The sequence below is a fragment of the Malurus melanocephalus genome, unplaced genomic scaffold (assembly GCF_030028575.1).
Source record: "Malurus melanocephalus ecotype Western Australia unplaced genomic scaffold, MMel_1.1 scaffold_185, whole genome shotgun sequence".
NCBI lineage: Eukaryota > Metazoa > Chordata > Aves > Passeriformes > Maluridae > Malurus > Malurus melanocephalus.
In genome coordinates, this window is record NW_026623417.1 from 1,069,305 (window position 1) to 1,097,114 (window position 27,810).

Sequence of the window (27,810 nt, forward strand, 5' to 3'; positions counted from 1 at the left end):
AAAAAAAAAAAAAAAGAGTTATAGAAGTTAGGTTCAACTCTGGGATGTTGGTCCTTTCAAATATAAAACTTTATCTCACTCAGTTACTGAAATTCCACCCAACTAAATAAAATTATTAGATATGATACTATTTTTGTCAAGGGTATCTTTTTTAAAAATTGTACAGCTTTGAAAGACCATTTCCAATATTGTTTTTGCACATTCATAACCACCCTGAATATGGGTCTCTTTTGCTGCTTTTGCTGCTCAGGATCTGGAGGTGAAGGGGACACTTGCAAACAAGGGAYTGTTCTCTGATCATAACTGCCCCTGTGATGTCCTGGCTGATTGGTCTCTATTGATGCCAAACAAAACCTGAACTGTCTGATCTCAACTGTCTGCTTTGTGACAAAGTGACAAGAGGCAGCTGTAAAGTGTTGAACAACTTCATTCCCTCTCTCACCCACTGCTCTGCTTAGGGCTYCTTGGCAGCACAGCACTTAGAGGATTCATCTTCTTGCTGTCTGGTTATTTAAAGGGTTCTACTGGCATGACTTGCATTTCCCTTCCTTTCTGCAATCCCTYGTGACTTCAGTCAGTAGAACAAATGTCACTAAGGCTTGGATTTATCATAKAGGCTGGACTGAGCATGCTCTGGTACAGCACAGCCCTACAAAACTGGTTCTTGTTGGATAACTGTGCTGGATTGTTTCACATTGTTGTGATGTTTTCCAGGGGATTTATAGGCCTCTGGGGTGCTGAAAACATGGAGCAATATCTACTTTCATAGATATAAACATCATTTTGAGTAAATAGTTAATTTTTGCTGGTGTTAGAGCATTTGGCAGATGTTCCTAATCATAAACAAGATTTCTCCATCTTTCAAAACAGGAACAAAAACTGGATATTGACTTCCTTTATCATCCAAAAACCCAGTCTTCTCTTTCGGCAAAATTGGATCCAGTTCAGTTCACAATCCAAATCAAAAATCAGAAGGAAAGGAGGTTRAAATGTTGGTCTGTTATGATTAAAATTATGCTGAACTTACATGAAAAATCAAAGCCCATAACATGCCAATACATCTGATGTTTTCATGCAAGACTGCTTTGTTTCCATTAAACAGCAAAAAGACAGCTACCGTTAACTGGAGAAAACTGATGGAAAATCTTCATTGCTATATAAACAGTGGTTTAGGCATAAAAAGTGTTTAGTTTATGCATCTGTGCATTTAGCTGAACATTAAGCTTTTTCTAAACACAATTTGGTGCCTTCCTACTCTCATATATTTTCACTTTCTTTTTGAAAGCAGGAAATCTGTCTCTTCTCATGCTTTGAAACGTAAACAAACAAAAAAAAAGCAATTATTTTTGTATTATGTATCATTTTGTATCAACTAACCCACCAGAAAAAAAAACATGTACATTGCTTCTAGAATTGTAGTTTCACTTTGAAGTCTGACTTTTCTCTTTTTTTTTTTCTTTTCCCCCGTTATTTCCAARGAAAACTTGAGTCTACTGTCACCCTAAAAAACCTCATTGGTTACATCATCTAGTTACTCTGCTTTAGGGTTTGAACTACCTACTTATTTGGTGTTATTCAGAAATGCATAAATGAACCCATCTTTCGATGATGGCTTCCTTTATGAAATAAAAGTTGACTTGAGTAACTGCCATGCAAGCTAATCTTCAGTTTCATGAASAAAATGAGAAGACATCTAAAAGACAAGTCTGAAAACATGAAAAAAATCACCTTTCATGGATTGCATCAATAATGACCAGATAAGAAGTTCAAGTCAAATATMTTTTAACATATAAATAAGCATTAATTCACCCATAGGCCAAATAGGATTATTTCTGTGGATGGTGCCCTGTTTTTGAATAGGACTTGCCACTCACAAATTATCAGATAGAGATACATTTTCTTTTGAGTATCTTAATGTGTCAAAAATGCATTTTAATCAGTTCAGAACTGGTTCTGATTTGGTTTTATTTTATTTGCTTTAATTTGTACTGACAGGTAATAGGAGCTCATTTCAGACAATTGGTTACTACTCGAAAATATTCATCATTAATTCTCAGAGAAGGGACATTACCAGGACACTCATGCAATATATTCTATACTGTGACTTGGAAACGACAACAATTCAAAGACTGAAGCTAGAAATGCTAGTTCCCTAGGTAGGAGGACATTTKTTGGTTCAGAAACTGTAGAAAGAGCCCAGAAGTTCTTTTTCTTTAATAAAGATRTGTGTGTAGAAACAGAATGAGACAAAGAAAGTTACAAATATGTAAATCTTTCATATTACTGCAGCAGTGGTACTTAAGGAGTTTCCTCATTCCACTGGACACTGCAGGCTATCAAATGAAAGTCCATGCTCCCAAGAGCTACCAGCACATTTATCATATGTGGCACMCCACTTCTTCACGGTGGTAACAAAAAAGTGAAAATGTTCATCACTGCATCCTAGCTGTAATCTTCCTGGGCCTTATACCAAAGCAGGTTTTCAGGAAAGACAGGGAAAACCTCACAGTTGTGATCTCCTTCAACTTTGTCTCAYGATTCATCAGCAACAGTTCCCATCTTGAAAAAGGCTTTGATCCTTGTTCGAGTAAAGTGTGGCAAGAACTGGCCAATTTTGTGTAATTAATGACTGTTCTATATATGAGGGTACATATGAAAGTAAAATTCACAATTTAAAAAACAGTTCCAGGGGAAAAGAAGGGTGAAGAGGATTCAGATTGTACATGATGTAGTCAAAGATGTACAGAGAGGGCGTAGGGTGAGGTTCATGTCACATCTCACCAAGGTACAACTGCAGAAGCAACAGCTATACAGGCTGTTTCTCCGAGTCAAAATGGTCTTCTTCAGTGGTCCAATTCTGAAATTTCTTACAGTATGCTTATGACTAAAAAAAGCACGTATTTTCTTCTCAAAGGTTGAGGGAAATGAAAGAATCATAGGAAAAGGTCAAAAATATGCAATATCTTCAAACTYAGATCCAGCAAAAGGCTAAGGAAAGGAAATATGCTAGGGTCTAAACCAAGAATAAAAGGACAAAAGCAACATGGATATGACAWATAGTCCTTGTAAAACCTTTGTACATGTGTCTGAGGAGGTGTGCAAAGCTTTTGTGAGAGCTATGTCAACAGATACCCAGATCTGCTGAGCTACAAGTGAATTTGACAGCTGAACGCAACACTTTTGCAGGTATAAATCAGAGTATCTTCTACATGACATATCATTAATATGCAATGTGGGTATGATCTATTTCTTTYATAAATTAAGAATTCAAACAGGTTAAGAGATCCTTATAGATCAAAATATGATTTTAAATACTAGAAGTATATTTAGGAAGCAGAAATGCAATTATCAAAAAATGGTCCAGAGTGGTAGCCATTTCTGAAATTATACAGGTGTAATTGCAAATGTAAGATAGCCATTTGTCAATAAGATAACTAAGAAAATCAGACATTTATTTTTAGACCATTCATATGTCAAGCTGTCAAGGAGCAAAATCACTGCTCAGTTTTTAGACTATCATCTTTCTAAGTACATTGAGAAGACAGGTATTTTGAAACTCCCTTTGCACACAGGGGATGTTGAAGGGAATCAAAATAATTTTTAAAACTTGGTAAAAGTACAGATAGTGTATGAAATTCATTAGGTCAAATCCAGTTCTGAAAACCTGTTTACAAATCACAATCCCACAGAATGCTTATATAGRATATGAACAATAAGTTGTTCCCAACTCCCAGTGTGGGAGAAAAGAAAGTAGTAAAAATTGCTCTGAAAAGTACATTGCCTTTTGTACCCATTTTTCTAAGGAAAATTGCTTTTGATGACACACAATATTGCTCCATTTYAGTAATTCCTCTACATCCTCTGCTGCTATTGATCATCAAATGTACCTCTCTCATTTTTACTGGTTATTACAGAATTTTCTCTCAGATCCAGAACCTTATGAATCATTATGAGTAYAATGTCCTGGACTATCTGTACCATTCCTTTCTCAAAGCATTCAATATTTCTAAAAAAAGTTAAACAGCAGTAAGGCAAAAATGTTGAAATGCCCAAAATGATGTTCAGCTCCTTGTTTGCTCTAAATCGATACTAAGAAAAATGTAGGGAATGGCAACGTTCTGGTACAAGTCATCGCTTGGACAAAGCATAGCTGACTCTAGACAAGACCAAAGTACTCGTCTGAAATGCATCCTTCTCTCTGAATGCCTTCCGCCTCACTCCCCCTCCTCCTGATGTTAAGACGTGCAGGCAGATGCCCTTGTCACTGTCCAGCCCCTGTGTTTTTGCTTGGATTGATGCTCACGGTGCTTAACTCTCCCTCCAGATGATGCAGATTATGCCCTGTCCTACCCGAAACAAAGCAGGCACCAATGAGCAGAGTTTGCTAACTGATGTAATGCATATGCAGGTATTAAGTCACGCATCCTCAAGAAAAAAAAAAAGRGTTGCTACATAAACACTTGAGTAGTCTGCTTAGCGTGAAGATTCGCATGACCACTTTCCTTTCCTGCTCTGCACACCAGCTCTCCTTTGAAGTATGGAGTTTGCCTCAAGGTCTTGCTCCAGCTGTTTAAAGACCCCAACAGAAACAGATTAAACAACCTGGAAGTTTTTCTCTCCAAGATAAGAATTTTCCAAGACAACTGTGCTCTACTGAAACATTTCTAAAGCTTATGAGTGTGAGAGGCTCATAAGTGCAGAGCCAGGTCTTTTTTCCCACCAACTCCAAATCTCCATTCTCATAAAAGTGAGGCTTTAGAATTCGTGGTTGTCAGGAGCAGACAAAAGTTCTCTTAACACTGATTTAATAAGTTATTCACGTACAACACAAACAAAAGTCTAAGCAGTACATAAAATAAGTATTCTTTTCTGCMATATTAATATGTTGAATTCATGAACATGACACCTTTCAGTTATCATGAAGCACCTTAAAAACTGTTTATTTGAGTTCATCTCATTCTAAAAGTACTTGATCAGCATAAACAGTGAACCAGCCTTGAAAAACCAGCTGTAGTTTTTGTTCTGAAAACCCAAAAAATTTTGATTTTTATATGGAGCTCGCCCGTTTATTCCAAACTTTTATGTGACTRGGGAATTTCTTAGAAAAGAATCACAGAATTGCAGAATAATCTGAATTGGAAGGGACCCACAAGGATTATTGAGTCCAGCTCTTAAATGAATGTGTCTTTCTGACTGGATTTATGCTGTCTGCATGATAGTTTTTTTCAGGTAATTTTTTTTTTTTTTGGAGGACAAAGTAAACATGAAATYCACAAGCATTTAACTGTTACAAAACTAGCTATCAAACTAAAAACAGAAGCTTTAAAGTTTTGACTCAGTATTACTTWAAATGGCTTGAAGATCCAATTTCAACACTACTTCACCCAACTACTTTTGATCTGGAAAAAAAATCTGCTTCTTCACCGCATTCTTTACAACTTCAGAGACATTAAATGAATGAATAGGAAAAGTGATCCTTATTTGCTCAATAAAATGCAGGAACATTCTTTACAGTTGTCATATAACTAACACTCCTTGAAGCGCGTTTAATGTGGAGCTAAGTGTTTAGTGGCTCTCAAGTTTTCTTTCTTCCTGTAACAAGGTGCTTTAACAGTTACACAAATAAATCATCTAAGGACATAATCAAAGAATCCTTATGCAATTTTTATTCACACCTCCTTTAGCTATACCTGAGCTTATTAAATCTTATGGGGGTTTCCCCCCCTTTTATAGTTCAGTTCATAGTGACTAAACCAGGATTTCCACTCATGCAGAAACCTACAYGCTACCTGACTGTATAAAGACACAGGTGTGCAGATGTTTCCTCTTGTGAACAACCATCAGCCTTTATTATTCATGAAACCTCTGGGAAACAAACAAACCAACAAAAACTAGATTTAAAATACAGTCGTTTTAGCAAATTCAGCTTCTATAATCTCTCTGTTTTCTTTGATTATTCCCACTATTTCATTATTGTTTCATGTTGCCCACACATTTTGTCTGTGATACATCAAGACCTGAACAGTTGTATAGCTTCAACAAATGTGCCTTTCCAGGACTTCTAGCTACCAAAAGCACTTCGGAAAAATCATCTCTAAGCACGTTTTCAGTTTGCACATGGATTCATTTCAGGATATTTTGGCAATAGCAACTTGGAAACAAATCCCATTTTTTTAAATGAGCAGTGTGTTTTGTAGGAATTGAACTGTCATACAAATGGCAGATATATACATGCCTTTCTTTTCCTTGTGTTTGTTCTGTTATTGACAAAAAAAANAAAAAAAAAAAAACCACCAAGATTAAACATGAGCTAGGAAATATGTTTGGTCAACTGGAGCCCCAAGTTTTTTTCCAAAATCAGATTTAGCATCTGCCACTCTAGCAAGTGCCATACTCCTCTTGGTGTAGGTTTACATTTTACTATTGGTCTGGTTTACATCTCCCCATCATTAATGCAATCCATTATTAATACAGAGAATAAGAAAGAAAAGAGGAAGGAAAGCCGCATCCCACTATCACATGAGGTTTTGTGATGGGGTAAGATTCTGGGTCAGGACAGGGCGTGGTGACATGTGTCTCACTGGTTCCACACAGCATTTGCTCTTCAATTCCTTTCAATCCGTCAGTATATTCCCACTAAGGAAGATAGAGACAATTCAGCACCATGCTGGGAGYATGGAAACGCTTGGTTTATTGCAGGAAAGCAGCAGATACAGGAATTCCTCTTTTGCCACTTTTTTATTACCTTTTTAAAAGTCTGTGTTAACTTACAGAAATCACTATATACTCACAGCTTGAAAAGGCAATCTGGATACAGGGGTTAGAATGAGTATTTGGACAGGRTGCAACTGAGACCTGTGGCTACACTTGCAGTAATTACAAGATTAGTTTCTACTGTACTGGGAGTTCCCAATGTGAAGTATTCAGTTTGCTAGCAATAAAAAAAACAGAGTGGAATGTAGGCACAAGTCTGAAAATAAGTAATTTAAAATTATATGCGTAAGAACAAATTAAATATTTTATTTATGGGACTAACAGAAAAAAAAATTATTGGCTGTGAATCTAAATCCAAGATAGAACTTTTACTGAGCATATAATAACTTGGTTTTCCAACAATAACAGTATTCCAAAAAAAAAAAAAAAAAAGAAATTGGAAATATTGATGTCAAAACTCTTAACAAGAATCAGATTATTTAGAAAGAAGAATAAAAATGGAATGGATAAAGAAATGTGAAAGGTTTTCCAGCACTATTTATAAACTATGTTGTAAAACTGTCCTATTTAAAAATTCTCAGCTTCTGCTACACCAAGTGTCCACCCCTGACAAAGATTCATTAGATTTTCCTAAAAAAWTTTGGCTTTCTTCTGTTATTGATTTTTCCTTCCATGATTTCCCCTACAATTAGAAGYTTCTTGTAGTTTTTATATTCACAGACATTTGTACAAGTAGAGAGTCAGGTTTTTTATTGGGAARAAAACTTAAAGCTACTTTGCTGAAAGTAACTGCGAACTTTTACCAGGAGCATTTTCCTTCAGTTTTATAAAGGAGTAAACTGTGCTAGTTAACCTAAAAATGAGTTACAGAGGCAAAAAACARTACTTTTTTCCTTCTGCGACAACCATGCTCACCCGTCAGCTTAACTTCCACAACCTTTTTCAGCAGCAGTAATAAACCAGCAGAGAACAACCAGAACAAATTAAAGACTTTACTAGCTTTTTGAGACTAATTTTTCACATTGAAAAAAGGTAGAATATAACACTTCAGCCATGGGTTGCAGGGAACAGAGACTGCAATGTCATGAATCCCAGCTCAAGAGTAAAGAAAAAGCAGATGCAAAGTTGCACATGGGAGCACTCATCACTAAAGTCACTGAAGAGGGATGACCTRACGAATGAAAAACGAAGTGCAGCAAGCAGAGGACCATCTAGTTGAGAAATGGAGCCTGAGAAGAGTGAAGGTCAGAAATATGGACCAGGAAAACAACAGCTAACGCAATGGATATCACAGACTTAGAAGAGTTTCCTGGACTCTTTCAAATTTCCTCTGTCCCTGTGAAACTGGCTTGCTTTAAGTAGTTTCCAAGGGCCTGCAATTCATTTCTTGGCTAGGCAAGCTCACTTTCACTGAACACAGTGATCTGAGGTTTTTTTGAATTCCTGCTCTGTRAAAATCTACTGTACTTTCCAGCAGGTGTGAGAACACTGAGGCTCCTTCAGTTGCAGCTCATTTCCACTTTCTAACTACTTTATCTCCGTGGATGAAGCAAAAGTGACTTTTGTGTTTCCTGGCAGTCTGCTGCTTCAAAGAACSTAATAGTGATTTGTTTATTTCAGAGGAAATGGAGACCAGTCAGTGATGACAGATTTATTGGTTAAATGGACATCACAAAAAAAATTTCATGAAGCACAGGCTGGCTTTAACCACACTACGAGAACTCATAGTAAGGGGTGATGTGCATTCCAGAAGTCCAGTTCTATTTAATCCACTCCACTCTAATCTGTACATTTATATAACACCTTTCACACAATTTCCGAGAGCTCTGTACAGAAATGTAATAACCACTGTACAGAAACATTTCCATGTATATTGATGGCCTACATTTAGACTTGAAAATGCAGCAGAAGGAACCAGACTGTTGAATATCTCCTGGCAATGAGTCAGACAGGGACAGGCAAGAAAAAAATGGGTGGCCAATCTCTTCCAATTAAATCTCAGGAGGGAAGAGAATTTTGTGGTTCTGGAGAGACAATTCACAATATGGCAACTCACAATAGCTCCTAGTGGATGAGAAATTTACACTGGAGCAAGTAAATATGAAAATTGATATGAAAGTTATTGAGACTCAATATAAATTGTACAATAGAGCTGATCAAACTCAGTACAAGAAGAGGAAAAGGGGTTTCAACAATTGATAGGTACGCAATGCATGAAGGATTATTCAGAGAATTGCATAATTTCAAAGTGAAAAATTATTAAATGAAAATGTTGTAGAGAAAGATACTTCCAGATGTATGTTGCTATAGTCTTCCAGTGCTAACTGGTTGCRATAATTGCGTCCATCGAAGAAGGTAAAACAGTTTTGTGAATAACATACAGGAACCTGTTTTGAAATTTCTGGATAACCAGACAACTGCTCATTGTCTGTAAGGGTGAAGAACACTGGTCAAGGCAAGCACTGAGGTACAACAGCAGGATATTCTTTTTGATCTGGATTCAATTTCAGAAAAATAACTGGCTGAGGTTGTGCATCAGCCAAACAAACATACCATTTGGAAAGAAGCTGRAATATTTGTTGAGGCAGAGAAATATATATCTGTACATCACCTCGAGACATATGGTTGGCTAAAGCACATCTGCCAATAATTGGCTCAAAAAATCATCAAAATGTTAAAAATGCCTCTATTTAAATGGTAAAATAAAGAGTGCTGTTTGTTCTTTGAAGACACATACCTGTGAAAAATACCTTGATAGGTAATTTACCCAGCACTTAGTAACTGGATTTATCATTGCCTTTTGAGTCCTCCTATTCCCCAGTCTACTTTGATATCCTGAATGTTTTAACTATGTTTATAGCTAAGGAACATATAACTCTGTTTATACCTAAGCTAGTTTTGTCCCATATACAGACTGAAAATCTGAAGTATGGAGTAACTACAACACTGTGCAATGATAATTCAAGGGAATGAAACTAGAAGATGTACACAGGGATTCCTGTAGGGAGCACAGTCATGGAGATTTTCCCAAGGTAATGTGCTTGCTTGCCAGMAGGGGCAGTTTTCCTGACAAAATCATAGCGCTAACTTTTAGGAAACTAAACTTTCTCTCCTTGATTTCTTGACACTCTCTTAGTTCAAAGCAACCCATGTTCTCTACTTTTGGGTTGCAGGGATTGGTGAGGGCTTTTTATTAATATTTAGTCTTAATCTTTTAAGCCTACTAATTGCCTCATCATTTTAGCAACATATCTTAATTTTTTTTTAAACGTATAACCCAAGAATGAAGTCCAAAGGTGCTTTTGAATCATATACAACATCTTAAATATCCAACAGCACAAAAAGTTCAAATGGTATTTTTATTGTGTTTGTATTTGTATGGGCATACAGAATTTAGGTGAAAAAAAAAAGAGCTAATTTTTGCTATCCTTTCTTAACTATAAGAAGGCACACTAGATACTTGGCTTGATCTTGATTTAACTTAATCCTGCAATTGCAAATGTTATGATCATCTGTGTATTATCAACCCTAAAATATACGCACACTGATATRCATCCATCCTAAACACTAGGCTCGAGAAGTTTTCTAGGCCTGGAAGCTTACTTCACMGGAGAAAGTGCAAAGCCCTGCTTTCTCTAAAATATTTTTTTTTATTTTACAGGATTGCCTAAAGCAAACAAAAGGATATGAATACACAGTGTTTTAGGAGTGCACACTCTGTTTAAACTCATTGCAAATGTGTTACCAAAGCATTAGATGCAGAGAATGAATGTCCCCAGGATGAAAGCAAAGTGAGGGACAGGACAAATATTTTTAAAACTCAGGACATGCTGAAGGGGTTGCAGGCTTGCAATATGAACAATAGATCTCCTAACAATAAGCAAATGCTTGAGGGATTGAGATGAGGGACAATTCTGAAATAAAATGTTTACAGTTAAGTTCTATAGCCAGGAAGAGATAGACTAAAACCTAAAAGCTGCCTCAACACAAAAGGATCAGCTTTCAAGAAAGCTGCACACCCAACTGTTACCATTTAGGCACCTAAATGAAGAACAATGGGGGCTTCTGGGTTCTGAGCTCTTTCAAGCATCTGGTCCAAATTCTTTCCCTCCATATGAATCAAAACAAATGTTTAGGCTACCAACTTTCCATTGCCCTTTAAGTTTAATGCCAGCTTTTCTAGCTTTTAAATTCCTTAGTATCGTAAGATGAATAAAACACTTACTTTGCAAAATACCCAGTTAGGAACTATTTGCTGTATTTTTTATTAGTAGCTGACATAAATTTCATATAAAGTCATCGTAAAACTGTATCTTTCCAAAGAATACCTTTTGGAACATTTTTTTTTTATTTAATACACTTAAAACCAATATGAATTCATCTTACTTGGCTATTCAAAAGAGGTCAAAGATTAACTCACAGATTTGAAGATACAATAGACTGAAAATCAGCATAAAACAAAWCACAGTAGCAGAAACAGTCAGAAAAATTACCAAGTAAATTACAGAAGAAAACAAAAAAGAGATCATATCATGATGTGGAAGTCGAACATAAATTCATGTGTTCTTTGGCGCACCCCACTAAGGGACGTTTTAAACATACAGAATTCCTGCTGCTCAAGGCAACTATGTCCAACCTACCAAGCCATGGATCCTGATGCAGGAGCTGCAGTGCTCTGCAAGAGTCCACGATACATCATGGTGCCTGGACCCTGATACATCCTGGGATGTTTAAAATCTGTAATTAGTAATCATAAAACCATGGATTTAAATGCTAGAGGGTAACTATTGTGACAGACAGGAATTATGGCAGTACCACACCTCTRCAACTAAAACAGATCCCATAGGAAACGCACAGCATTACCTGATACTAACCCTGGGGCAGTAATGGTCTGTTCCCAGTCTTCTTCCTACGGGGGGAAACCTGTCTGCAGAAAGGTGTGAATTCAAACATTTTAAGAAAATCTCTGATTAAGAAAACAGCAGCGTTATTAGAGAGAATATAGAAATATTCAACACCTTCAAGCAAGTTCATGGCYGAACAAAAGGAAATAATTAATACCTGAATATCTCATTTTAATTATACAACACAGAAGCAAGGGACARAGCAACTGGTGAATACACGAAAGTATGAATGGAAATCTGGCGATGGAATTCTGACTTGGATGAAAGAAAGCTGCTTCAAGAAGCACATAAACAGAGTTAGCAGAAAACATCTTTGCGAATTTACATGAGCTAATTTAATTAAATGTGAGAGATGGAAAGAAACATACAGTCCATTTTTAGCTTTCCCTGTGCGGAACAAGAACCCTTCTCACAAGTTTTTCTTTTACAAACTATATGCAGGTATAAATTTCTACTGCTTTATAATTCTTAGAAAAATTATATTCTCTAAGTAATACTATGCTAAACAGCCATTATGCCAAACTTAACTTTGAGCTTCAGTTGCAGAAAGTTTTTATWACAAAAATAAACAAAAAAATTTGCAATGAGTGACTTGAAGAGAACAAATACTCCTCCACAAACTATCTACTCCTGTTTATAAGGATGTATGAGAACTGCCTTTTAAATATGGATAACAAAGAGAAAGGATAAGTTACTTAGGACAGTAGTAGAGTAAGAGACAAGGCTCAGGAAAAAAAAATCAGAGTATTTTAAGATGAGTTGCAGGCCAAAATTCCTGCAACTGAGATTTATTACACCATGGAGTCTGATTCCCRAGATGGCTAATGAAGGCAAGCTATTTTTTAAAATCCAAATGAGCATTTAATAAATGAGTACCACACTCAAAAACCATATATATAACCCATTTTGTCATACTAAATTGAAAGATATCATCCCACACTCAAGCTTTTCAGTCATCACTATTTCACTCCATCTGTCACTCGTCTAATAAAAGAATATTAATATGGACTGCTGTTTGGCAGGGGGTACCTTTTCCCCTGTACATAGGGTTCCTCTAGATAAATCAGCTATACAGTGATGTAATTAATTATCTTATAATTAATTCTCTCAGGGGGGTTGTTCAATCACTGTCCACTGTACCATCTGACCATCATCCACATTCATTACGCTCGAAATAATGTCATCCCTAACGGATACTGCAGAGTCTGTAATTCTGCTTTGGAACCAAAGTGAGTTTAGCCTGGCATGGAACAGAATGGAGAAAAGAGGAAAAGAGATGGGAAGATGTGGAGAGAAGGGTATTTTTCTTCCCTATGAGAACTGGAAGTGAGGTGAGGAGGCTAGTGGTGAGAGTCAGTTTGATTATGACCAAAATGCTTTTCAGCTATGAGAGTTTTGCAGCATTTCCTGAAGAGGGGCAGCCTCTTGATCCTTTTCAATATCCTTATTAGGCTCTAGTTCAAGGAGCGTGTGTGAGGACGCGTTTAACTCTCATTGAAGTCAATGGCTCTTAAGCATATGCTCATTTTTTTTTCACAAATCAGGACTTTAATCTGTTCCTTATGCACTTTAGGATTACAGAGAAGTCTTCTGTTTTTGAAGTTGCTGCAAACATCAGCTTGCTGATGAGAGGTGGGGGAAGGGAGAAGGACTCCATCACTATCARAAGTCCATAACTTTTCTATTTATTTTTCTAAATTTTGATGAGAAAAGTATCTATTTATGTTTTTTTAAAAAAAAATCTTCTCAAATAGATAGATTCAAATGTGTACTGCTGAAATATGAGTTACTGACACAACACACTTACAGGTTTTTGTTAACATCTCCTCCCTTCCTCCTCTATAAAGTCAATAGAGCTCTTACCAAAAACCTGAAGAGATTTACTCCTAGCAAGGGAAGAGAAAAGTTGAGATAAAAGTTGTAAAACTGTCTCCGTCCTACTCTGCAAATGCTCCTCGCTTCTGGCATCTACTGTTTTTGTCTATTTTGGTCCTGGAATAAAACTCTCTTCACTGAGCCTGAAGGTTGTGCCAAACAGTATGGTGATTTTTTTGATATGGAAAAAAGCCCATTGGAGACTAGCCGTAATGCAGCAAATCTTGTGATCTGATCCTCATGTGAATTTATGTCTCCAGAGTTCAGATTTGATGTATCCTATGATTTTACCGTACTGATATTATGCTGAAAAATTCTAGACATTTAAAATAAGTACAAAATTGCCAAGCCCAAGCATTCAAAAGGTATCATCAGAACTTTGCTTTYCTCCCCCTTCCTGAAACTTCCTCATCCTTCTCAAACCAGTTTTAAAACGTGTTTAGGAMTAAAATAACACAGTATAACCAAGTGCTGGTCCAGTCAAGTCACATGCACCATCCAGGTCTCTATCTGCTGTTATTTCACATTTGATATATACACRCATATACACACATACCCCAAATATATGTTCATGTCTATTATATCAATGAAATGGAATCATATAAAATTATTTTGCTGTTTTCAAAATTCTTCTCACAGAAAACTGGAGTAAAAGAACAATTTGCCAATGCTATTTAAAGAGCTGACAGGCCTTTTCCAAATGAGACTTTACTGTCTTTGAACCACATTCCTTCTGCCACAAGTAATTACCTAAATTCTTGGCATTAAAAGAGTGCRTTTTAAGAAAGTTAGATTAATTTCTTTTTTCCCCGCACATTTGGCTTAAGTTCAGGTACTTTGTTTTTACACACAGCTCTGATCAACACTGGGTATATCACTGTTATTAGATCCCAGCATTGTCATGTCTGGGTCATGCTTGATTTTTGCTATAGCTGTTTAGAGAATCTCTGTTGTGCCCACTCTTATGGAGTTAAAACCTCAAGGGGAAAAAGGTTCCATACAAAAGACCTTTTTTTCCTCTTCTTTTTTTTATTTTGCTCTGTTCTATTCCAGTCTTGCTCACTTCTCTTACAGACTGTAAGGCCACAAAAGAGCAGTGACTGACCTACAGTTACCAAAAAATTCACAGTAAAAGAGATGATAGCCTGATGGCAATGGGTAGTGACAGAATATTGGTTTTAGATGTTTCTTGCATGTATGTGAGCCATACTGAAAACAGAAAAATGAGAATGGAAAACGGAAGAACACACTTAAGACAGCACAGAACAAATGAAGTAGATAAGWAACAGTATCCAACATTGACTGAGGAGATGGGTAACGCACTGCAGTGAAATTAACCCTGAGAATATAAGGTGGAGCCAGAAGAATGATTCTAGAAAGGAAATTTTAAAAGGATTTGATTGAAAGGTGTGATCATTTAATCAGCTTTGGTTTTGGCAGGGTTAAAATAGGAACCAAGAGAGGGCCAGGGCAGAAAAACAGGATTCAATTTCTGCTAAGTGGTGAAAAAGTCTTATGCAAAAGGGTCTGAAAACATGTTGGAGAGAGAAAAGACAAGAAAGCAACTTGCAAAGTCTCACAGCAAAATAAGATCTTCTAAATCATAGCTCTCAACCTGTTCAGAACAAGTAGCAGCCTATGGCTTTGCACTGGGGAAACCAAGGACAAAGTTATTCTATGCCTGTAAAAGATTCTTTGTGCTCACCCTAGGTCTCTTTTGTGAGCATTTTTGTCCTAAATTTGTGCATTCTTCCCTGGAAAGAAAGGAAATGCTGTCTGTTTTTATTAAGAGACCGACCTTTACAACTTAAAGTTCGGCTTTATGGAGAGCAGAGATATAYGAGCCATTACATGACATGGCAGGAAGGTGCAAGGGCTCACTAGTGAGACGTTTTTTTGTGTTTGTTGTGCAACAGGGTACACATATTGCCTGGACTTGTTTCAGTTCCAAAACACATAGAAATACTCTTCCAGAGGTATTTAGGGAATATGTACTCCCCTCCAAATATCTTGTGAACTACAAAGGTTCCATGTAGGTTTGTATTAACACCTCATAGGAACAGTACATTTTGCATTTCCAGCTCGGTGTAGATTTCAGATCTGCCTTTTGTAGTAAGACTCTGCTGTTAGGTAAACAAAGTCCTTTTAATTACCAGGCCAGCAATAAGAAGTAGCCAGACTCCACTATATGGGTAGTACTTTCCAGTTATCTACATACAAAAGCCARCCAAATGTTTCCCTATTAACATGGATGCAGCTTTCTGTTCGTGTGTGAATTAAGACTGTCAATTATTTGTGGAAACATGCTTGAAGTACACAAGGTAAGCTAGAGCCCCCATAAGTAATATTTTCAGTTTCTACCCACATGTCATGGAACTACCAGCATTTCTTAGCCACACATCGAGCTGAAGGAATCAATGACAGACTAGTAATTGACATGCTTGTGCTTAACTTTGTCAACATTATACTCTTAATTCCAGAAGGATTATGCACTGTAACCTAAGCTTTGGCAGAATTAGAGCATCAATACATACACTGCCAAAGCTGAGTGACTACTGCAGGAGGAAAGGAAATAGCTTTCCCAAGAACTTTGAAGGACTGGCTCATCCTCTAAGATGTATTTCACCAAACATACTTAAAAATGGCTGGAAACATTTAGCCACTGTACTTGAAAGACACAGCCTCGATCCAAAACAAGTGTTTGTTTGGGTGTCATGTCTGGCAAAGCATTCCTGATAYGTTTGCAAATACAAAAATATGAAATCTGATATTTCTCGTGCCATCAAACTCAACTGGCACCTTCTGTCTTTGTCTAAATTTCAGTTTGGAACCAGTGAAATAAAGATAGCTTCATAGGGTTTGACTGCTGTTAGATTTGCATACATACCCTCATATTAAAGTAATAAAGATGTTTGCCTCATAAAGTTGTAGCGATGTATTGAAGTGTAAAAGCAAAGGAGTCCGAACACGTGGAGTAAAAAAAATAAAATAAAATACAAAGCTAAGCCAAACTACAGGAAAGTTTGACAGAATATTTCTTCATAATATAAAATAATCAACATTATTTGCACTCTGGTCTCCAGCTTTTTCTCCTGGACATGTTCACTTCTTTTTAAAAAAAAAATTAGATTTTAAAATGTTGTGTTTATGGCTTTTAGTAACAATAYATTATTTTATAAAAACAAATAATAAAGACTTGTCACTCTCTTTATTGACCAAATAAGCTATTAAAAACCATGAAAATTAAAGTCGCAATAATACAAAAAAAAGGATAATTCTGTAGATTCAAGATTCCTCATGAGCAACTGCTAATGAAGCTTTCTATTTTTATCTGAGTCATAACTGTTTCATCTCGCATTGTCTAATAGACTAGCATTACTTTACCTTATTTAGAAGATCACTGCAGTTCTTAATTTATTGTAGGTTACATTTAATGAATATCTGATCAAGGTAAAGGATCGTACTTTTTGTTCTTAAATTAAGAGAGTGTTCACTTTGCATGGAAGAATGGAAATTGAAAGGATATATAGGCATGCACTCCTTCAGAAATAGACTGGTGTAAAAAAAGAAATAGGGAGGAATGGAAGGAGTGAGAGAGGGAGAAGGAGCCAGGAGTGAGACCATTAGTGTGTATTGTTCTAATGTCCTCAGGAATGCAAAGACTTAATACACAGCTGCAGCTTGAGGTCATTGTGGTACTCCCAAAAMAAGAATATAGAAACAGAAAAAAAAAAAAGAGCTTAACATTACTATGTCAATTCTGCATCAATAAAACCAAACTGCAAAGAACTTGTAACGTTCTTAGCTCTTCCTAAGCCCCACGTAAGGCGGGTATGAATTGCAGACTTTTACTAGGTTTTAATGTCTAGTTCTAAAAATACAAATTTGCAAGGCGTGAATGTGCTTAAGCCCCTATTAGGCTGCCACTTTCTTCTGGCAGAAATTACTCTTTGGCATTTTAAGCAAAGTTTTACAAGAAATTTTTGAGTGGTCACCATCGCCATTGCTGCCCAGGCTTGCTTTCACACCATTTCGAGCAACTCAGTGTACCGAAACCTCAAAAAATACGCTGCCGTATAGTTTATCAACACATCTGACTTAAATTCTTTTCTCTTCACTAAACCAAACTGCTCTTTTCACAAATTTAGGAGACCAAAGCACATTTTAATCAGTARTTTTTACTTGTCCACCTATTCTATGAACCCTACAGTGTTCTGGTATTCTCCACCAGAAAGAAAATGAAAGGCTTTAAAAGTTATTGAGACCAACGCGCCTGAGGAGCCTCACTCACTGTGTCAAAACACCCCCTTCCAAAGAAGCCCCCATGCACACTCAGGCTATATTACACACATCTAGAATATGCCAATTTTTTCTCGGCAGGTAAAAAACCCCACAGTTCATTCAATTCTCTTCAGTGCTATATTGTCAGCCCACATATGTCCAACAGATTTTTAGTATCTATTTTTAGAAGGACCAAAGTGGGAAACAGTTTTTTCYGCTTGGCAAATTTAAGTGACTAATGCCCTCAATTCACCAAAATGTGTAAACATACACTCAACTTCAGCGGTGTTCATATCAAAGTACTATGACTACTTCAGCTGTGAAGCCCTGGCTCCACTCAATAGTTAGTTTTGACTTCAGCTTCCCAAGATTTCATTCATCTCCCAACATACAAAATTAAATGCATACTACAATCATCATAGGATCACAGTCTAAGAATTAAAACTTACAATAGTGAGAATACTGAAATGCATCTAACACAGTTTATGTAAGGCAGCATTTGTTCACACTTACTTGCTAAAAATAAGAAATAGCTATTTGAGATCTCAGAGAATGCAGAAGGAAGAAGGACTTTTAAAAGCTTGTAGTAATCTGTTTCAATTTTAGTTTTTCATATCCTATTTGCTGTAAAATAATGTTTAATCAATCAATTTTTCTTTAGTCTAAGAGGCAGCAAAAGAGAGGAAAAGAGGAGAGAAAGAGACAAGAGAGGAGAGAAAGAGAAAGAGAGAGAGTGAAAGAGAGCGAGAAAGTAAGCGAGAGGGAGAGACAGAGAAAGAAAGGGAGAGACAGGGAAAGAGACAAAGAGAGAAAGAAAGAGAGAAAGAGAGAAAGAAAGAGAGAAAGAAAGAGAGAAAGCAGTAAAGAAAGCAAGAAAGAAAGAAAGAAAGAAAGAAAGAAAGAAAGAAAGCAAGAAAGCAAGAAAGCAAGAAAGCAAGAAAGCAAGAAAGCAAGAAAGCAAGAAAGAAAGAAAGAAAGAAAGAAAGAAAGAAAGAAAGAAAGAAAGAGGAACAACAGGAAAGAAAAGAAAAGAAAAATCACTTGGCTTCTGGTTAGAGTTTCATAATCCACTGGGTTTTATGGGCTTAGTAAAACTATTCTACCATAAATTAAAGATTTGACTCATTGCTTTTAGGCTTGCTTCTTCTGATTCATCAATTATTTTGTTACATTTATTAAAAAAAAAACCCACAAAAGAAAATAGAGGATCAAATACAATATGACTTTCTTTCACATGACTATTAACTACTCATGGAAATTTTCTTCTAAGGTTTATTCAGCGCAGGTAATTTTCAACACAAAATTCACTTTTTTTTTTCCATTGCATTGAGTAAGAAGCACCAGGGATTTCAGAGTGCATAGTATTCAGAGATTACGTTCATCATTCAACAATAAAATATTCAGTAACAAATTTCCAAATATGATTCTAGATTTCTCTTTTGACATATAATAATTTTTCTATTTATTAATATGTACAAACTCCAGTCAAGTGACCTATCCCCAAAACTRTTTGTGAAAATTCCCAATTCCATATAGAAAATCTGCTCACATTGTGAATAGGAGAGGTCTATCTTCTGTATGTCCAAGAGCTTGAAATAAAGTATGTTACCCTAATCTACAGTGAACATTACATCTTTAATATCACTGATRTTAACAAGTAGAATTTTGACAACCTAAGTAGTCTATTTACAGTGTTTAATAGAAGACTTCAGAAGAAAATTTTCATGTGTTACAGTGCACTGTATGCTACTGTATCCCGTTACATTAATGTAGGGATTTTTTTTACTTTGCATCATTAATTCAATGCCAGGATGCAGTGATGCAACTCTGCAGTAGTGATATTACAGATACATGCATAAAATTTGTGGAGTAAAATGAATAACATCATTGTGATTTATTTCGCTGTCTTTTAGCGTATTATTCTAAATGGATATGGTTTAGGTAAACTTATCAAAGGACATGTATATTGTGATTTGTATTAATAAATAGCCAGGACAACACGTGCTAAAAAGCCAAGACCAATGGYAGCAGTGGTTTTTTAAACAAGCATTCGATTGCCATATTTGCTGCTGGAAGAATTCAAGATAGCATATAACAAAAAAAAAACCATAAGCACTACCACGGCTAACTGGTCTATCCCCTTCTCCCAAGCTAAGATTTATAATAAGAGCTCACAACTTTAAATCAGGTCCTAAGAAAAATCAGTAGCAATTTTTTTCATTAATATCTTCATGGTGAAATTTCTCTTAGCATGTCTGTTTATAAACCATTTATTTCAGTAACTTTCTTTTTACTGATTCAAATACTTAAAATATAACACTAGACTGCGTGTATCCAGCACAATTACATGAGTGTATCATTGAATTCAGACTTTCATTAAGCATAATAGAAAAGCAGCTACGTGCTCATGGAAGACCACAGGCGCTCACCGCAGAAGTCAAATGACTTCTGGCTGTGCACACCTACGCAGTCGCACAGCTCGTGCTGGTAAAGGTGATGCAATTGCCCTGCTGAGTGGCAGGACGAAGGCTTTTTCTGCAGGGTGRCTGCACACCATCTTGCTCTTACTCTGTGACTAGCAGAACTTGAGAAATTGTGATGCAGATCTGCAAGTCTTTAAAGCATACTAAAAATAAAAAGCGTGTACGCACGCACACGCACACAAAGCTTTTCATTTCGTAAAAGTTTATGGTACTTTATGAATGGAAAGAAAGCACCGGTATGGCCATTGTATTAGTTGGGGAAACAGTCATAAAAGGACAGGGCACAGGCTTGAGACAGATCATAGGACTGGGTTCAGTGCCCAGCTGTGCACTGATGTAATGAAGTAGCCTCAAGCACTGTTTATCAAAATTCTCTAACACCACACTATTTCAGTTAGAAACCTTATTAGCGACATATGAAAGTATTTATATTTAAAAAATATGACTTTCCTTTCRCATCCTTTCAAGTTGCATTCTTAAGTATATTAGAACAAGGACACAGGGTAGCATAGCAAAAATAAGGATTGAACCCAACCCCACCGTAACAACATTTTACTGATGGGTTTAAACTTTGCTCAGTCTGGCAGATGAAAACAGATTTATTTTGCTTCTTTTCCGGAGAGTAACAAAACTGCTTCATAGAATACAATTTGTTACTGAGAGARACACACTACAGCGACCATTCTTACTGCCAAGTAACAGTGTCTTTGAAAGCAATAATCCAGTGAGCAATATTAGGGTATCAGAGGACAGAAGCAAAGATAATGTTGTCTTCCCTTGAATTTAAAGAGCTCAATACTACTCTTGAGGAACTGAGATATAGCGTATCAAGTCATCACATCACTAAAGAACGGGGGTTTCAAAATGGCTAAATATATGCAGATTAACAGGCTCAATTGTAAAACATTTATTAAACAGTTGGCTTGTCCAAAAATGACAAAACAACAAAAAAAAACACCCCAATCATTATCTGCTTACTTTACAAAATACTACAGAAGTCATACTAGATACWTTAGGACAAATTTTATCCTAGGATTTTAAAATCAATGTAATTAAAATTCCAAGTGTATATAAAATGCTTAATCRGCAATTTTCAAACTATCAGGCAATCCTAACATTTCATCAATAAATATCCTCAATAATTATAAAGCATTTTTATGTAACAGAATTTAAAAATTCTAAAAGGCAACTACAACTATGATTTTTTGAAATTTTTGTGAAATTTTATCCAGATACTGCCAGAATGTTTGAATCTTTAATCCTCATGTAACAGACTTAAGCTTTSAAGGCTTAAAAAAACCTTGAGCAGTTCAGTGGTTCCACTAGAGTCAATGGCCCTTCTCACAAAAACATTTGTGCTCCAGTGAAGGTCTGGATCAGGCCTCCGATTTTCTAAAAGGGTGGGTTGACGAGGAGGGGGAGAGGGAGAAGTGTAAATCCTACAGAATCATTTATACAAACAGACAGAAATATGTAACTAAAAACTAAAAGTCATATTTCTTTTTTTTTGTTTGTTTTGGTTTTATTGTTGACACAAAATTCTTCTTTAGCTRGGGGCAAAGGATTTTCAGAACGTATCAGCAAAATAGTCTTTCAAAATCTTAGTCTTAGAAAAGTTCCTGATTATATTTCCTGAGAGCAAAAGCGAATTTCTTGCAAGTTCTCATCTATCAGAGCAATTTAGCAAGTATCTCACTAGTCAGCCCAACATTTGATAAGCAATCAGTCTTGAAAATTTKCTCCGAGAAGTATGTTTATTGTCCGTCGGATTTTGAAATAGTTTCATTTATGAAATCTGCTGAGGTTTTGCTGTTGTTTATGTTGTTGTTTTTCTTATGGGTAAGTGATGCTTTTACACCAGATACCAAAAAAGTTAACTCTTTCTGGAAAACTATGCTTTATTATGCTTTTTCTTCTTGCTTCCRTTTACAACCACACTGAAAAGCACAGACATATTGATGAATCAGTTACACAGTGCTTTTTGACTACAGGCATGCAGCTCATTTTTCTTACTGACATGTTTCAGAAACCAATCAGAAGTCCTCAAAACTCATGATTTCACAGTATTTATAATCATTTATCAAAATGACCTGCTTTTTAGAGACCATTTCAAACAATACATATGATTTATGATATTTAGATGTGCTTAAAATAAATTCCCTGGAAATATAACTTTTTACTGCTTGCATGTTGAGAACAGGTAGATTATAAAATATTAAARCTTGGGGGAGAAAAAAAAAGGAGCATTGTTTTTTTTTCACATGATTTGTCAATGAACAGAAACCAGCAGAACTATTGAAACATTGGACTGAACTATTGAAACAGTGGATTCCTGAAATACTTTTTCAGAAATATTTCCAAATGATACTAAATACTTTAAATACAGTCAAAAATATGAATAATTGTTATTACCTCCTAGTCTTTCCTTGGAAACCTGTGCCATACAAGAAACATTTTCCCACGGCAAAATTTGGGAGTTTTTTTGGTTGTTTTTTTTAAGGCTTTTCATGCCTGGGGGCAAGTGTTTAATTATATTAGACTTTAACAGGAATGCAACTTACTTATATATTTATCTATTGCAATTAAATGTTTGAATAGCTGTAGTGCTTGAATAACTCCTTCAGCAATATTCAGCCTTCCCATGGTCTTTTCAGCACAGTATAGATTTTTTTTCATCATAGCATTTTAGATTTCCTTAAGGCAACCAGATTCACTCTTTCTTCATATTTCTCTGTAAATCTAGATAGCACTTCCTATATAGGCATTAAAATGCCTTTTCCTGAATGAAGTTTTAGGAAAACTTAGACCTAAGTAGCATAACTTAGGAAATCAGACTAGTAACGTCGCATCTGATGTGTTCTGCACCATCTGAGAATCAAAACCTACTCTATAATAAACAGAAATAAAATGGCCCTGAAACTCACAAGCAAGTAATGAGAAGGGGAGGCATTAAAAAAATCCCAAATATTCCATATAGAACAACTTGTACCACAAAGCAACAAAGAACTCCAAGAATATGTTTTCTATATACTCAGCATGGTTTTCATCCGCACCTCATTAGCACACAGATAATTCTGACCATTAGTGCTCTGTGAAATAAGTGATTTTMWTTGTAACCTACCCTCAAATTTAGARTTGTCTCTCTACTCCTACACCCTTGACATACGCAGAGCTGAGTTACGAAGGTGAGGATGCAGATTCCATTATTGACTGTGAAATGTTAACGTATAAAGATTTGTGTGCATCACTCCTCAATTCACAGGCAGCGTTACTGACCCACTTCTGGGCCTACGCAGGTTGAAAGGAATGTTCTGCAGATAATGAGAGAACAACTACAAAATCTGGAGACACTGACAGCTGTAGAAAGCAGGGGTCGATGACTACGTAAGCAGTATTTCCCAGTCCTTTACAGTGAGAACAGATGAAAATTTCACCCTGTTCTATAGCAGTCTATTCAATATCTTCAAAGGGAACTTCTTTCAAACTGCTTAAAAGCTGAGTTAGGGCTAAAGAAAGCTGKAAGTTTATAAAACTAACATGAGAGCGCATTTCACCTTGCTTTCTCAATCCCAAGCGAAACTGTAACAGCTTAGAGGAAAATATTTCTGTGTCCTCCCATTCCCTTGCAATATGTGAATTCCAGGGAAAAACACACAATCCATCGTATGAAATTCTGGTTGCTCTCTGGATTTTTGTTTATAATTTTAAAAAGGTGCACTCCCTCCATCATAACAAATAAGTAAAATGGGATATCCCTGCTAATAAATTTTCAGAGTAGCTATACGGCTGAGAAACAGTTACTTGTTTAGAAGATAAATGATACAAGGAATGATCATGTTTTACATCCTTTAAACCATCTACAAACTCAGCTTTATGATTTTAAGCATACAGCAACAAAACCAAAATAGTGCAAGAAAGGGTAGCCTAAGGTTAATTCAGCTCTGAAATGTGAAACAGATTCACTACTCAGGAAAACACTGATCATTCTGTGGCTTTAAGTGATATACTTAAGAAGAGGAAATATATGTGTAAATAAGCAAGAGCATTAATAATCGTCTCAGATTGCTGGCACTGAAACTTAAAACAATCTCTCTCTCTCTCTTCACCTCTTAGTTATTTACTATTAAGATTTTTTACAAATGTCTATTGAAGTAGTTCCAAGCATGACGAAGGCATGGATGAAATTCTTCCAAGCAGAGTAATTTGTTTWAAAAAAATTAAYGAAAAATAAAGGAGTKGATGTTTAATCAAGTGAGTGGCAATTATGGATGACAAATATAGAAACGCAGCAATTTAAAAATAGTTCCTGCTGCCATACATTAGAAGGGCATTAAATATCTAGTACCAGAGTTCAGGATTAATAAAGGGGTGGGGTTAAATATTCAAATGTTAAATATTCAATGTCCAAAATGCAGTCTTTTCCTGAAGAAAAACCAAACATACAGCAGCTACGCAGTTGTTAGTAAATCTATTTTCACTTTGAGAGATTCACAATTGTGTGAACGGTCACACTTTTTTCTTAGCGGAAGGGAAGAGGAAATCATTACCTGCCTTGATCTTCAGAAAGTTTTAGAAACTGAGGATCGAAGTACATTGCAAGATAAACGTAACCATGGCTAAAGGCTCGAACTCTTGTCCACTAATCCAGTGGATGACTCCGGTCACTTCAGGGTAAGGTTTAGGACATTCCCCACTGGTGTTTTGTTCGTTTGCATTGCAGAATGAAATAAACAGAAAGTGATTCAGATACTTCCCTGACAGTGAAAGGGACCAATTTCCTTTTTTCCTTCAGCTTTAAATAGACTGACAAATACAATAAATCCTCATAACGGCAGGCTTCCAGTTACTTTCTCAGCTGTAACAGGGACTGATCACACACCTCATGAAATCAGATAATTAATTTTATCTCATCGAAGGTAAAGAAGACAAAATGAAAGATTTTACCAGCAGTGTTGGAACTAAATACAGCTTTCAGACTCAAGGAGAGTTTATAGCAAGTATACCAGCTACATAAGGCAGAATTCGGCTAAACACGTTCCGAATTACTGTAAACGTTTTCTAATGTAATGGACAATRAAGGAAATTACGGTATTCTTGAGGGTTATTTTTAAAAATCCTTTCTGTTCCTTACCACTCTACCAAGCTTACAACATTTTGAGTGAAAGAGCTCATGGTTTCAGTTGTGAACTTCATACGTATCTGGAAAAGCCTTTCACTTTCTCTTCCGTGATAACAATTTGCTACACCAGTTCTTGAGTTTTCAATTTGTTGAGGCCTCTCTCTTTCAAATGCCACCAGATTTTTGGTGACCCCCCCACTCCCAGTTCATGAGCGCCCTAACAGAAGTCCCATCACTTGTGCTGCCTTTGCCGAGTGGCTTTTGTCAGAGCGCGACTTTGACAGGCTTTGCTATTTTAGAAAGCAGAGATAATGTCAAGGCTTCTATTTTTTTTTTGCACATTCATTGATGCCAAATCATTACTCTGGAATGACTGTGGGTAAGCATGTTTTTATGCTCTCCTTTAAGTAATAATTACAGTGATTTTAAAAGTCAGAGAAGCTCCTTCCTTCCCTCTTGTCCCCGCCACCGGCAAACTAAAGTGAAGCAGCTTTCTGAAACTCCAATTCACCCGTTTGCTTTACAGACTCCAAATTTTGCCCCCTCCACGCTGCGGATTTGATGCAGGCTCACTCAGATCCTACAGGATAGCAAGGCATCAGGTTCTCTCCCGAATCTCCGCTTCCAAGGCAGCGCTTCCAAGCGTTGTGCAATCGCCTCGGAGCCGCAGTCAGCTCCACGGCGAAGGGGCGGAGGGGAAAGAGCGCGCTGGATTCTGAATTTTGAAGCAGAGGTGTCGTATCGAGCAGGGGGGAGGGGGCCGCGGGAACAGATGCTGAAAACCGCACCAAAACTACAAACGTTTCTCTCCTTGGCTGTAGGAAACTCTCCCGCACCACCACCTTACTCTATCACGTGCAGGATTTTTTTCTTTTTATGTCCCCCCCTCCATAGCCTTAATAAAGCTTGCGTTAGTGATGGAGATCCCGAGAGCGCGTTGGAGGCAAGGAGCAACCGTGCAGCCCGGTGTCAGCCGGCGGCGAGAGCACGGCGGCGGCCGTAGCCGGGCTAGCCGAGCYGGGCCAGCCGAGCCAAGCCAAGCCRAGCCGAGCGAGCCGGGCTAAAGGAGCCCAGCCGAGCGGCGGCAGGTCCGCGGGGTCCGACCGCGCCGCTTCCCCCAGCACCCGCCGCCCGGGGATCCCGCCCCGCCGGGGAACGCGCGAGTCTTTACCTGAGCTGTCGCTTTTCCTTTTGCCGGACCTCTTCTCTGTTTCCACCGGGGACAGAGCTTGCCTGCCATAGTCCCCTGGCGCACACGCTGCCCCCGTGGGGGTGTTGGTGCCCAGGCTGGAAGAGTTCGAACACAGGACGGGGGGGCTGCTGCCCAGCTCCGGGGGTCCTCCTGAGTCAGGCTGAAGGCAGAGGCTGTGCCTGGCCGCGGCGGGAGGAGACGACATCTGAGGAATGTGCCAGTTCGTCTGCAAAGCCTGGTGCTGCTGTTGCTGGTGGTGGTGGTGGTGGTGATGGTGATGGTGATGGTGCCCCCTATGATGCTGGCTGGCAAACATGCCCTCCTCATTGGGGTATCCCGCTATTATGCAAGAGGAAGAAGAAGAAGACAGATCAGGGTAGGACATGTGGTCAGATCTTCCATGCAGGGCAAGAGAAGACTGGGAGAAAGGGTGCAAGCTCTGCGCGGTGGCATGGGGGCTGCGCAGGCAGCCAAAGAGTGTGTGATCCATGGCATGCAAGTCTCAGGTTCCAGGCAGGAGAGTTTAGGAAAGATCCAACTTCACCACTCTTTGTCAACTTTCACTGTAAACAGATCGGGGCTGGGATTTTTTTTTTCCAAAACGGCACCGACAGACTCTGCAGCAGGCAGCTGAGCTCAGATAATCCAGGTCTTTAGCCCTAGTGGCCAGTCTCCKCTGCATAAACACTCGGACCTAGATGAGCCGTTCTCAGAGCTGCTCAGATGTCAAGAAGTGGGAGAGGTTGAAGCCAATAGAAGGTGGTCCCAGAGAACTGCTTGAAGGGGGAAACAGCTTCGAGAGGTTATAAATACAGTAGTGTGTAATGTGAGCTGGGGGCTGGCTCAGCAGCACAGCACTGACCACATGCAAACTCCCTCCAAAACGCCAGCGCCGTCCCCGCGCCGAGCGGCTCCGTCAGCGGGCGGCAGCGCTGCGCACCCGCGCCCCGGGCCACCGCGGCCTGGCGGGGGGGCGGCTCCGCGGGGGCGCAGCCCGCCCGTCCCTGCCCCCGGGCGGATCCCCGCCGCGGCCGCCCCGGACCCCCCCGTCCCGGGCGGATCGGCGGCCGTGCCCCCCGGCAGCGCGGCCCCCGCAAGGCCATCACCGCCCCGTCGGGGCCGCTCGGGGTCCGGCCGCCCCTCAGGGCAGCGGGCGGGGGAGCGCAATAAAGTCGTGAGGCGACACACGGGGGGCGGCTGTGGGGCGGGGGACGCGGGGGCCACCACCGCCCCGTTTCCCCG

The 27,810-nt window shown here is 38.1% G+C and overlaps 1 protein-coding gene across 1 annotated transcript in view; it reads right to left on the minus strand.

Moving 5' to 3' along the window:
* MEOX2 (mesenchyme homeobox 2) overlaps positions 1-27,336 on the minus strand; it is a 53,604-nt gene extending 26,268 nt beyond the window's left edge. The window contains exon 1 of the mRNA XM_057373113.1: positions 26,548-27,336. Within this exon, the coding sequence (XP_057229096.1) occupies positions 26,548-27,058 (511 nt within the window). The 5' untranslated portion in view covers positions 27,059-27,336. The remainder of the gene's footprint in view (positions 1-26,547) is intronic.
* Positions 27,337-27,810: the final 474 nt, after the last annotated feature.